This window comes from Ascaphus truei, chromosome 3, assembly GCF_040206685.1.
Source record: "Ascaphus truei isolate aAscTru1 chromosome 3, aAscTru1.hap1, whole genome shotgun sequence".
Lineage (NCBI taxonomy): Eukaryota > Metazoa > Chordata > Amphibia > Anura > Ascaphidae > Ascaphus > Ascaphus truei.
The window spans coordinates 320,582,584-320,595,959 of NC_134485.1; the positions used below are offsets into that span (position 1 = coordinate 320,582,584).

Below are 13,376 nucleotides of genomic sequence, written 5' to 3' on the forward strand. Positions count from 1 at the left end.
ATAGCACTTTCAAGACCTAACAATTATTGTGTACTGCGAATAGCAGTTGTGTTTAGAACTTAGCAGCTTTCGGCTACCCCTCTTGGTCAAAAAACATGCTGCAATCACTTTGCTCAGTGACCAAACTAAAATGTGCAGCTTTACTTTAAAAGGTAGACAACACAATACATTGTACAACACTTTAATAATGCTGAAATCCACCATATTGTATTTTTAAAATGGGCATTTGCTCTTATAGACGCTTCGGGTTTTGGCCACGTATTTCCGGGCTACGGGTTTAATTTGTTAATCTCCGTGTGGCGGCGGGGTGCGGCGGCGTCTCTCGGCATTCTCCTGCAACTCCAGTGAACATGGCTGCACGGCGTCAAATGACGCTTATTGTCAAATGCCAATAGGACGCGTTGTGATATCATAGCATCACGTGACGCCCATTGCCATGGTAACGGCACGCTATGTGACTTTGCGGCGTCTCGTTGCTATGACAACTTGATGCTGCGTGCCATCAGGTAGCGTCCCATTTCATGACAACGTGGCGTCATTTGTCACCGTGCAACTATGTTCAGGGGAGTTGCAGGGGGAGATGCAGGAGGATGCTGGGAGAGCCGCCGCACCACGTCGCAAGTCAGAGAAGATTATTTACATAGCTCTATGGGGCAGGGACTCATTGTGCCTGCAAAATGCTTTGTACAACGCTGCATACAGTGCTTTATAAGAAAAAATACATAGAGTTCATAGACTTTGCATTGTAACTAAAAAAAATGGCTGCTTGGAGTGACATACAGTACACATGAAATAAATTGCACACAATGTGAAGTAGAATGCTCGAATTAGTTTGATGGATATTGGGCAAAGTGCTAGTCAATTTATCATTCTCTTTAACAAGGTGTACTTTTTTTCATTTTTTTTTTAAAGTGGTAACATTTGTCGAAAGAATTGTTTATTCATTCCTAGACTGTCTGTCTGAATTATGCTGCCTGTGAGAGAAAACAATTGTTATACAGGAAGAGTTTCCAGCTGACAGTTAATTGGTACAGATAAGTACTGACATGAAACAGCTTGTCTACTGAACAGAGGAAGAGAGGAGACTTGTGGATCGTTTCCTGCTGACCCATGAAAGGAGCAGGCTTTAAAAAAAAATTATACAGAATAGATGAACTTGGAAATTATCTCGATGTCCACATCACAAATTTTGCCTTACACCAGATACGTTCCAGGAACCGTGCTGAAATCAGCAGCGTCCTGCACACATTGCCTATTAGATAAGTGGGTAAGTAGTAGCACTGAAGATATATACATGAGTTGCAGTGCTCACCAGGGGTCAGAATTAAACTTAAAAAATGCCCTCATCCCATTGAGTGATTTCGTGAGTAGTAAACTATATATATATATATATATATATATATATATATCACTAAAGGTTAGTACAGGCACACCTGTACCTTACATGATTTACATATACAGTAAATCCATACCCTAAATAACTTAAAATCTAATGTTGTCTGAAACCACAAGAACTGGGTCACAGGGAGATGTCATTGATTTTAAGCCGGAATTTCCAACATTTGATGTCTGTGAGATGCAGGGGGGGAGGGGGGTGTTGTGAGATGCGGGGGTGATGTAAAATTAAGGGGGGGCGTGATGTGAGATGCAGGGTGGGGGGGGGGGGTGATGTGAGATTCAGGGGGTGGTGATGAGATGCAGGGGGGTGATGTGAGATGCAGGGGGGTGGGTATATGAGGAGGATGAGGGATGCTGCTGGGGGAGATATGAGGAGGATGATTTTACCCATGCGGCCCAATTTTTTTTAATATGTATTGGGGCGGCCGGGGTCTTTTTAAAATGTATTGGGGCGGCGGGGGTCTTTTTAATATGTATTGGGGCGGCAGGGGTCTTTTTAATATGTATTGGCGGGAGCCTTTTTAATATGTATTGGCGGGAGCCTTTTTAATATGTATTGGCGGGTCGGGGTATTTTTATTATGTATTGCGGGGTGGGGTTATATGTATTTAGGGGGTAGTTTTTTTTGGTATGTATTTTGTGGGGGGATTGAGTGAGAGTGGGGTAATTGACGGAAGGTAAGGGACAGAGAGGGGGGAGTGTGTGAGGAAAAGAGGGCGTAAGAGTGAGACACAAAAATACATGTGAGGGGGAGAGTGAGTGAGATGGAGGGGGGAGAAATACATGGTTAGAGGGTGGGAAATAGAGGGGGCTCGTGAGGTGTGAAATGAACCTAATATGTAGGGGTTCCACAAGATTTTTTTTAAGCACTTCAAGGGTTCCTCCAAACAAAAAAAGTTGGGAATCATTGTTCTAAGCAGTACGTGTAACCATTAAATGAAAATTGAAGAAATTAGACGAAAATAGGGAAATTTATAGTGGTCTTATGATTGAGGTTCTAAAAGACAATATAAACTCAAACTCACATAATTGCAGGGAATATGATCTGACTAGTTCTTGGTTGACCAAATGTTGGCTATTGCACTTAAAAGGGAAAAGCAGGTGCATGGTATATAGGGCCCCATTAGCTAGTGAACTGATCAGGGAGGATAGTGAATATGATGAGTCTTGCCACAGAAATTCAAAGGGTAGGCCTTACATTTGCGAAAATACAGTTCGTATGGTTATATATTAGGCATTCCTACTGCTTCTGCTTCATTCTGCATCCTTTAGACATACAAGAGCCCATATAAACCAGACTTGTATAGTGTACATCCTCTTGGCTCCTGTAAAGAATTGTACAGCTGCCCAACATATTTCTGTTTGTGTCATTAGCCTTTCAAATTGGAAGCAACATAATTATAATTGAATGTGCCTGCTTTTTCATTAGAGACAAGTTCCCAGAACATGTCTTAACAAGAGAGTCTGCAGAAATTCTCGAAGTGGAAAGGTCGGGATTAAGTTTAAAACTGGTATTTGTAACCCTGAAAACATTTCTTTAAATGAATTGCTGGATATTGTCCAAGTAAGTTGCTTAATTTAAAAAAAAATAGAGGCTGTAAGCTCTCACGAGCAGAGCCCTTATTATCTCTTTGTATGTATATCTTTATTTATATAGTGCAAAAAGTGTACTCGGCGCTTCACAAAGAATACAGCACAGGGAATTATAATAATACAATAAGCGCAACAAAATCAGACAATAGGAAAGGAAATCCCTGCCCCGAAGAGCTTACAGTCTAAGTGGTATGACGGGAGACACAGAGACAGCAGGTGAGGGAATAAGTGCTGTAGCTGGCAGTGCTTGGCCACAATGGTTGATACTGTAGGAATGAATGTGGGTGTGGGACAATAGCCATGAGTGCAGGCTATTGGGATGCTTGATTTGTGAGGCGAGTTTTAAGGTTAGTCAGTTTGTGCATGTTTGTCCTCACTTGTAACTGTTCATGTTTATGTAATATACATAACTGTACCCCATTATACCGCGCTGCGGAATATGTTGGCACTTCACAAATAAACAATAATAATAATAATAATACATTAATGGTGTGGAATGAGCAAGTGGGACTGAAACTTTAAGATGAATTGTACTTGAAAATGTGGAAGTGTACATTTGGCCACCCGTGCCCCCGCTTTCCTGGAACTGACACTAAAGCGTAAAACTACTATTTCTAGAATGTCGTGGTTTTTGATACGCTAACATGAGCCGTTGTGACATTTCTGACATCCTTTTTTTGGAGATGAATAAATCCTGGTCTGCAATATTGAAGTAATAATCCCCTCAGAACAGGGCATTATTGGCCAGTAATGTCCTGTTCTAAGGGGATTATCACTATTATAGGCTAAATGTAGGCTTTTTTCCATAAATAATAGACACTTTTGTAGTTATATACTGTAGATGTTTTTATTAAAATAAAATGGTAAATACATTAAAGCACCTCTATATACACTTACACTGCAGCTATCTATATCCACACACTGCCACCCTTTCTGTGTACACACACACACACACACACACCAGCTCTACACATACACAACACACAAACTGCTACTACATACAAACTCTGTAGCTACATACAAACTCTGCTGCTGCTGCTACACACACAAGCTGCTGCTACACACACAAGCTGCTGCTACACACACAAGCTGCTGCTACACACACAGTCTGCAGCTACACACGCTGCAAATACACCCACAAACTATGCAGCTACACACACACATACTCTGCAGCTACACACACACACAGCAGCAGCAGAGAGACACACGCACACTTGTGTAGTTATATAGATGTTTTTTTAAAATAAAATGGTAAATACATTAAAGCACCTCTATATACACTTACACTGCAGCTATCTATATATACACTTCTGTGTGTACACACACACACACACACACACACACACACACACACACTGCAGCTTTACACACACACAACACACAAACTCCTGCTACACGCAAACTCTGTAGCTACACACAGAAGCTGCTGCTACATACAAACTCTGCAGCTACACACACAAATGCTGCAGATACACACTCTGCAGCTGCCACACACACAAACTCTGCAGCAGCAGAGACACACATACATACACACACACACACACACACACTGTTGTAGTTATATAGATGTGTTTATTAAAATAAAATGGTAAATACATTAAAGCACCTCTATATACACTTAGATTGCAGCTATCTATATCCACACACTGCCGCCCCCTCTGTGTACACACACACTCAGAACACACTGCAGCTGTAAACACACATAACACAAACTGCTAATACACACACACACACAAGTATCTGCGGCACACAAACACACACACACACACAAACACTCTGCAGTCACACACATAAACGCCGCAGATACACACACAATCTGCAGCAGCCACACACACACACACTCTTTGCAGCAGCAGCAGCAGCAGCCACACACACAAACTCTGCAGCAGCAGAGGAAGACACACACAAACTCTTCAGCATCCACACATACAAACTCTGTAGCAACCAGACACACTAGATAGACCGAAACTGCAGCTACAAACAAACTCTGCAGACATACACTTACTTTGCAGCTACAAACACACTCTCTCCCTCCTCAACTCAACTGTGTCCGTGGAGCTCTGTTGACGGAGGGAAGGGGAGGAGTCACTGCCAGGCTGCTGCTTCGTGACCAATCCCCTGCCCTGTCTGAGAGCTGTTCCTTCTTCCTGACCAATCCCCTGCCCCTTCTCAGAGCCAAAGGAAAAGCTGATTGTCTAGAAATAAACACTTTGCAGGCTGCCAAAAATTCCGGGCATTACTGAATGAATAATGCCCAGAATTTTACCCAATCAGAGACCAGGGATTTTTCAATAATGCCCAGAATTTTACAGCTTTAGCCTATAATTAAACATACAAACTAATAAAGGTTTAAGATTCTGGGCATGAGAGACGTTATATCAACACTGCTACTATTAATCTTTTTTTTTTTTTTTAAGTATCTTTTTATTAGGGTGTTTACAGATACATTTCAAAATATTACATTGTAGCATATTGTATTTACATGTACATAGGTTATCGTATAATGTTACATAGTTCAATAGATATTTTCTATACCCATTTTTTTTTTTTGAATTTATAACTGGTCTTGCTCTAATATCTCAACCATTTAACTCAAAACCTTGTATCATAGCTTGCTTGGGACTCCCGTTCTTTTAGTTATCATTACCATTCATCTTTAAAGCAGCCAGGCACTGATTCTGCCATCACCCTCCCCCACAAAAAAAATCTAAAGTCATAACATAACTTGATAGTTCACGTTGTTCTGATTTTATTTCTTCCTTCCTTTTTTTAATCTTAATTTTTTGCGGATTGTTATTTCAACAGGAATTTACACTGTTTTACTACTTCTATGGCAACCACTGTTGTCTTATTCCATGTGTGTGGCAGTGTCCATTTTAAACTCCCACAGAGGCAAAGCCTTTATATGCCTACATGTTCTTCTTTGATATAAATAAAGATAGACATACATAACGTGTAAAAGTCAAAGCATTGAAGACACCAATCTTTAGCAGTTAAAGAGTCTACCTATGTTACCAGGGAGATCAGGAAGTGAAGCATTAGCAGCCTATCCTGTTGCAGTGAGCTTGATTAAAGGTGTCCTCACCTCCATCCTCATGTGATGCATACAACATAGACGAGACACTAAGATGAGTTTCTCCACCCTGTGGTTGTTAGAGGCATTCAGCTGTAAACAGCAAATGTAGACAAGAGGAACTGAGCCCCAGTGACAAATGATAGGTTCTTCCTTGATGCAATAGGCGTAATCATCTTGTTCTCTAGTTGCTCCCTGTAAGAGAGGGAGTAGTATAGCGTGCAGCAACGGGGGAAGTTGTCGGGGAAGTTTTTTTGGGGCTTGTGAAAGAGACTTGTTCCTTTTATTCACATACAATGTTTTGCCACCTTGCCTCTGACTAATGAATACACTTCTGATGTTACCGTATGTTCCATGTTTTCACTTTAAACAGCCTGGCGGTTTGTCATGACTTTACCTTGATGTACAGTATGTGTTGTTGGTGAAGGTTCAGCATTGTGATTTGTACTGTATTAACTTCTTCTTTTTCACAAGCACCCCCCGGCCTACCTGGTAGCATGGCAAAGGGGGCCCACCAAGTTTGTTAATGTCTAGTTCGGTCTTTTTGAGTATATGGTGTACAGATGTATGGTATCATTTTAAATCTTTACAAATACAAAAAAAAAACACAGAATCTAAAATGGCATCAACCCAACAAATGATATATACTGGAGCAGTGCCCATATGCCGCACTTTACAGTATAAGCCTATAAACAATGTAAGATACAGGAGAACATACAAAGTCTTGGCAAGCTCCAAACTCTAACACCACTGATATATATATATATATATATTTATATATATATATATATATATATATATATCCCTGCCTGACATGCAAGTCCTGGTATCAGTGCAGGCAGTGTTAGGCCCAATCCAGGGTTTTCTCCACCAGCAAGTAGTGCCTTGAGGGGCAAGGGGGGAGGTGGGCTAAGGCCTGTGTTCTGCCCATTCAGGGGCTAAGACCTTGGACTTTCCCCCTCTGTACTTAAGGGGCTGCACACCCAAATTGTTTCAGTTGTCTCTCCCACTTGAGAAAGACAGGTCTCACAGCAGAGGTGTTCAGGGAACTGGCACCTTCTGTCCCCTCACCTGGCTAGGTGGAGGAGGAGAGAGTTCTTCAGCAGGGACTGCTTCCAGAACTCCTGGAGCCTGCGGTAGATGGAGGTGCTGACACCAATGTGTGAGAGAACCAGCTATCACCCCATAAGCCTGTCCTGTCTTCCCCTACAACAACGGCGGAACCTCAGAGCTTCTGTAAACCAGGAGGTAAACACTACTACACCCCTGGTAGCCAGGGAATCTCCCAGAGGGTGGGGGAAACACTGCTACATTTGGAGGCGTTGCTGAGATCATCAGGACAGGCTTTTACAGGTAAGGCATGCCACAGAAAGCTACAGAAGATATGCTTTCAGACTGAGTGCAAAGAAAGATGAGGAGCCAGGTGTTGCTCTAGGGCAGGGGAGCGCAAACTTTTCGTGCTGCGCCCCCCTGTCTCTCTCCCTCAGGCTCTCGAGCCCCCCGCCTACCTTCATCCGCGTCAGATGACGCTGCGGGGTCATGCGTTGCCATGGCGACGCATCACAGCCGGCTGAATCCCGGTAAGTAAACAGTTGCAGAGACCTCACGCGATCCCCCGGCATTTAATTTAAATGCCTGGGGGAAGAGCGTAGGGCCTCTGCAACTGCCCGAGTCCCACCAGCAAAATCTCCCGCCCTCACTTTGCGCACCGCTGCTGTAGGGGCCCAACTTCCCAGCCTGTGCTGCCCCAATGAGGTTAACTGTGCTGAAGCAGATTACTATTGCTCTGGTTCTAGTCACCCTGAGGACTGATATGTGTAGGACGCCTGGTTGGGGTGTTTTGGTTGCCAGGGGCCCGGAAACCTTTGAAAAGGGACTGCAGTGTCAGGGCCAGACGAGGTGGCGTTAAAGTATTGCTGGGTAGTGTCCGAAGAGGGGTGCCTAATCCACGGGTGCCAAGAACCTCTGCTTGAGGAACTACCACAACTACTACTAGCAGCTGATGCACAGGGATCCACAGTGCACTTGAAATGAACTGTTATCGTGTGCAGGGTACTGGAGGTTTTTTTTTTTTCCTAGCCAGGGGTACTTTCCGAACTCAGTACATCTGCAGCGTGAGGAGCGTGATTTCCCACCAAAATCGTGAGGATCGCGTGTCAATGTGCCATCCAAAATGGCGGTTCCCGCCAACATCGGGGACCGCGTGGAGGGTCTACAAAAAGTTGCAAGCTTTCCTTTGCAAGTTCTGTGCAGGACTTGGCATGAAGCTAAGCCACGACCTGCGAAGTGAGTGGCTCTGCGCAAAAATCGGAGCTGCGCCCATCTATACTGTAAGTGGCTCAGTGTGGAGACGAAGTTCCGCCCTTCTACTGTGTGCCCCTACTCTTAGATCCACCAGCGGGAGGGGGAACTGTAATTATCCCAAAGAGACTATTAGCATGGAGGGAGGAGTCGGATGTGAGCTGCCACACCCTCAGTTCCTCGTGGCAAGCAAGCTGTGCAGAGCTGCTTCCACTACTGCTCAACTATTGCGTTTGCTGAGTGTGCTGGCCAAATTCTACACCACCATGTCGGAGTGTAAAAGTACTCAGTATAAGTTACCAGGGGGATTCCCGGTAGTTGAGGTAAGCGGTGAGTGCTACTATAGTGTCTCTGCCCCTGTTGTGACTTCCCTGGCGGAGGAGCCAGCCTAACAGCTACGTGCCCTCGGTGTGGGGCCCTCCATCTACGACTCACGGTGTCGCTACCAGCTTCACTGAGACGCAACCCAGAGGAGGCCTTCAAGCAGAGAAGTGCGGCCTGTACTAAGGCCTCAGGAGCGGATGCTCCAGGGGAACCGTGTGCCCTGGTTCCCGAACCGGAACCCAAGCAAGACCCACTGGGTAAGGTGACTGCCCAGGGAGAGGCTGAGCCGCTTCCGTTGGTGGTGCAGGAGCGGGACCACTGCCTGCTGATAGCCGCCAGAGACTGCGAAATGCTCCGGTGCCATCCCCTGCGGAGGTGTCACTACCCTCATCTGATGACGACAGCAGCGGACGGCAATCCGTGGTGAAGTGCCGTCCGGCACATCATCCATGTGAAGCAACAGAGGAACTACCCACCTTCAGAGCTGAGCGGCAGCGGAGTCCCGTCCAGGCAATGTCCCGGCGAGCGATGGTACGGCCCAAGCAGCGGAGGAGCGCCATGCCAGTGGTGGTTCCCAGCAAGACGACTGCGGCAGTGCCCAAGTATGATCCCGAGGACTACGTGGTGAGGATCTTCCCCCTTACTCCCTTCAGGCTCCCGCGTAGGTTTCCGGCGAGGAGGTACCGGCCGGTACCACCTTCAACGCGGTGGACGGTAACACCCATCCGATGCGACCGGATGTCGACGCCCTTCTGGTGCGGGATGAGGACATCTATACTGATTCCGCGAGACCGGCTAATAACGTCATTTTAGAGGCGACCGCTGGGGCGGACGAGGACCGGTCTATAACTGCTCCGGTGAGTACCGCTCTATCTGTACATAACATTCAGAGGTGCTATGGCCAAGTCAAGGGCTGGGGCCTCAGGGCCCTTACGGATCAGGACACTCCAAATGTGCAGGCCATAGCCGGCTGGGGTAGGCCCAAATCCTTGGACTTATCCATAAACATTGAAAAGTCTATGGCCTTAGCCCCTGCTACTCTTGACTCCCTACAAACTGTTACGGGCCCAAGAACAGTACTACCCGGGCCCAGAAAAGCAAGGAAGTCTCTAAAGCCTCTTAGGACTGGGTAGACTTCGAGGACTGTTCCGATGGGGAAATATCGGCAGCCAGTGTAATATCTTTGGGGGGGGGGGATCGACAACCTCATGTAAATCTGGGACATCTGGGGTATCCTCCAAGATGGACTCTGGGTCTGGTGTGTCAAGTGTCAAACTGTGCTACATCCATGGGAAGGTATTGCCCTGGTAGGACCATATGTTCCAAGGCTACGTCCCCACTATGAACCGGTACCGATTCTTGCTAATTAGAGGGGACACGGTAGATCACTGGTGGGAGGAGGGTGAGTTCTCTCCAGAATGGGGCCCAGCGAGAAAAGGAGGAGGTGCCAAATTGATATACTCAATAGCTAATACAACTGCTGAAAGCGTCCCGCACGCGGTCGCGTTTAAGAACGCCAAACAGGGGAATCCTCTACTCAAACAGGCAAGCAGCTATGCCGCTCGCACCTGATCTGGAGGTTCCCTTATGCGTGATGACGTGAAAAGCGTAATGTGATGACCTCAACGCGTTTCTCACAGGATTGCTTCCTCAGGGGGCGACGTCAGTCATAGGGGTACTAATATATATACTCATTTGGATTGAATAATCGTAATCATAGAGCTGTGGCCAATTTTCCACATTTGATAAAATTACCATTAAATTCCAAAACACATGGAAAAAAAGTGAATTATATTCTCCGCACCACATGGTCTGTGTACAATAATACCCTTTAGGAAAAAAATGCTCCCAAAGGAGCATTTGATTCAACCAATGGCATATACAATTTAAAAAGTTTTATGTACAATGTGGATTATGCATAATAGATGCCTGCCATGCTGTCTTTAATAACCAGGCACAATTAAATGATTAAATAGATGTGAATTCTATAATCCTCAACTTTGCAAAATATTACAGTACATACATATTTATACATTTTTATACACATATAATAAAATACACTCAAACAACACCGATAAGAATATGCAATAAAGATGTAAGAATGTGTTCATATGAATAAAAGCACCTCTCCCATGCTTGGGATCTAAACTAAGAACCATCAAAAAAAGCTATCCCATATGGGGGGCAATTCAAATTTTCTAACACTAGATAAAAATCCATAAAATGAATCTTATCACTTAAAATTAATACTTTATTAGAATTGATAACATTTAAAAATGTTTTTTAAAAAAAACAACTGTTGGCAAAGACTATTAACAAAAATAAAAGATACTTATTAAAAGACCTTTTTAGACAAATTCCTATATAGGACCTATCTTTTAAAAAAACCTTTATGATTACAAATTATTTATCGTTATTTTAGTATTATTATTTCACTCCCTAGGAGTAATACCACACGAGAAACGTGTCACAAAGTGAGCCACATGTGCCTGTCAGTATAATGTGATGCTCAATGTCAGCAAGTATTGCGTCATTTCTTAAGGAATGGCGTGATGTCCATCACGTCATTGAACCCTAAGGGATGCTTGGTCCTCAATTTAAAGATCCAGTACTGTCCTCTGCATAACAGATATAAGTCCATTTTTCCGCCTGTAATATTGTCACCAAGAGATTCTATAGCTGAAAAGCGCAAAGCCCGTGGATCACTATTGTGGACTTTGTGACTGTGATCCAACGGGAAGGAGAACAGTTTACTTATCTAAAAAATGTTTTGTGATATTTTTAATATTTCTAAGGTGCTCAAATACCCATATTTTGAGACACCAAATGGGTTTCCCCACATACTGCAGTCTACAATTGCACTGCAGCACATAGATCACGAACTTGCTGTTACAGTTAATAAAATCTATTTTTAAATTCTCCTTGGTGACAAAAGATTGAATATTATTTGTCAGTTTCATAGAGAGACAAGCCTTACATCCTGAACATTTAAAGCAACCATTCGGTCTCTGAATCATGTTCTTTTTGGAAATAGCACCAGGCAGCAAACTAGGAGCCAGGATTGATTTAAAATCCTTGGCTTCCCTGAACACTAACTACCTTTGGCTGCGAGGGTAACGTGCTACCAATGATAGGGTCTAACTTCAAAATGTTCCAATGTTTGGACAGTATACTTCTGATCTTGTGATGGACCCATTGTATTGGGTGATGAACATAGGAACTTGATTGTCTCATTTTACTACCCTTGATAGTCGAGGAATTGACTCTCTCAGTGGTCCCCGACAGAATCAAGGGCCCATCATCCTCATTCGGGCTAGATTTATCTGATGAACTGCATTTATATTGTAAAAGAGCACACCTATCTTGTTTAAATGCTCTACCATAGGCCTTATTAACCACAACTTTTTTATATTTCTTCATTTCAAATGTATTTTTTAAAAGAGTGGCCTGTTCTTCAAATCTTGAGATCTCCGTACAGTTCTGCCTTAACCTGAGTAACTGACTGTAGGGGATATTATTGCTAAATGCCAAATAGGCATTCATGCTGACATCCTTGAAGTGGGTCTTGGTACAGATCTCACCACCAAGGACATATATCTCCAAATCGAGAAATATGTCTGTCACCCAGTGATTCCATTGTAAAACTCAAATTGTGACAGCATTCAATCCAGCCACAAATCGAGTCAGAGACGCCATATCTCCATCCCAAATGATGATAATGTAGTCGATGTATCTCATCCACAGTACCAACTGCGGAGGAGACACACCGGCGGCACACACCAACTCTCGCTCCCAATGGCCCATATACAAATTGGCAAATGATGGAGCAAATCGAGTGCCCATGGCTGTGCCACAAATTTGGCGATAAAACACGGACTCTCAAAAAATAGTTATGCTGAAGTATAAATAATATACTAGTAAGTATGAACTCACATTGTCTACCAGGTAAACTATTGTTTGAATTTAGGAAATATTGTACAGCTTCAACTCCTCCAGTGTGTAGAATGCACATATAAAGAGATGCCACATCTAGTGTGGCAAATCTATACATGTCAGACAGAACCTGAATGATATGTGTTGTGTCTTTAAGAAAAGAAGACAATCCAACCACTAGAGATTTTAGATAGCTGTCAATATACGCTGATAAATTGCTGGTTAATCAATCGATCCCAGACGCTATTGGTCGTCCGTGTGGACACTCCAACGATTTATGTATCTTGGGGATATGATACATAATCGGTATCGTGGGCTCCCTAATGTAAAAATACTCATATTAATTTTTGTTAAGAATATGATCAGCAAAAGCTATATCTAATAACTGTTTAAACTCTATCAGATACACGACCGTGGGATCCTTGTCCAACAATGCATATGAAGCTTTGTCAGCCAATAGGCGACACGCTTCAAGGTGATAGTCGCTTGCATTCTGGACAACAATTCCCCCTCCCTTATCTGCCTTCCTGATGTCTATATCTGGATTATTTTTAAGGTCTCGAATAGCGGACTGTTCAAACCTATTCAAATTCTGCTTAAGGTCATTGTGACGAGAGCACAATTTGAGGAAATCCTCCTCTACGAGTTTGCTAAAGATGTCCACAAATTGACCCTTAGCTTGGTAGGGGTAAAACACGGATGATGGCTTAAATACAAAGAGGAAGACAGATATAATCTGTTACAGCGCCCTCTT

General features: G+C 43.7%; 1 protein-coding gene across 4 annotated transcripts in view; it reads left to right on the forward strand.

The window, feature by feature from the left end:
* The window catches only part of RB1 (RB transcriptional corepressor 1), a 276,260-nt gene that overhangs the window by 227,742 nt on the left and 35,142 nt on the right, over positions 1-13,376 (forward strand). Inside the window, exon 1 of one of the 4 annotated variants that reach the window (XM_075591162.1) lies at positions 1,136-1,267. The exons of the other annotated variants lie outside the window; for them this stretch is intronic. Coding sequence (XP_075447277.1) covers positions 1,151-1,267 — 117 coding nt within the window. The 5' untranslated portion in view covers positions 1,136-1,150. Of the gene's footprint in view, positions 1-1,135; positions 1,268-13,376 lie in introns of those variants that run through there. 4 annotated transcript variants of the gene reach the window in all.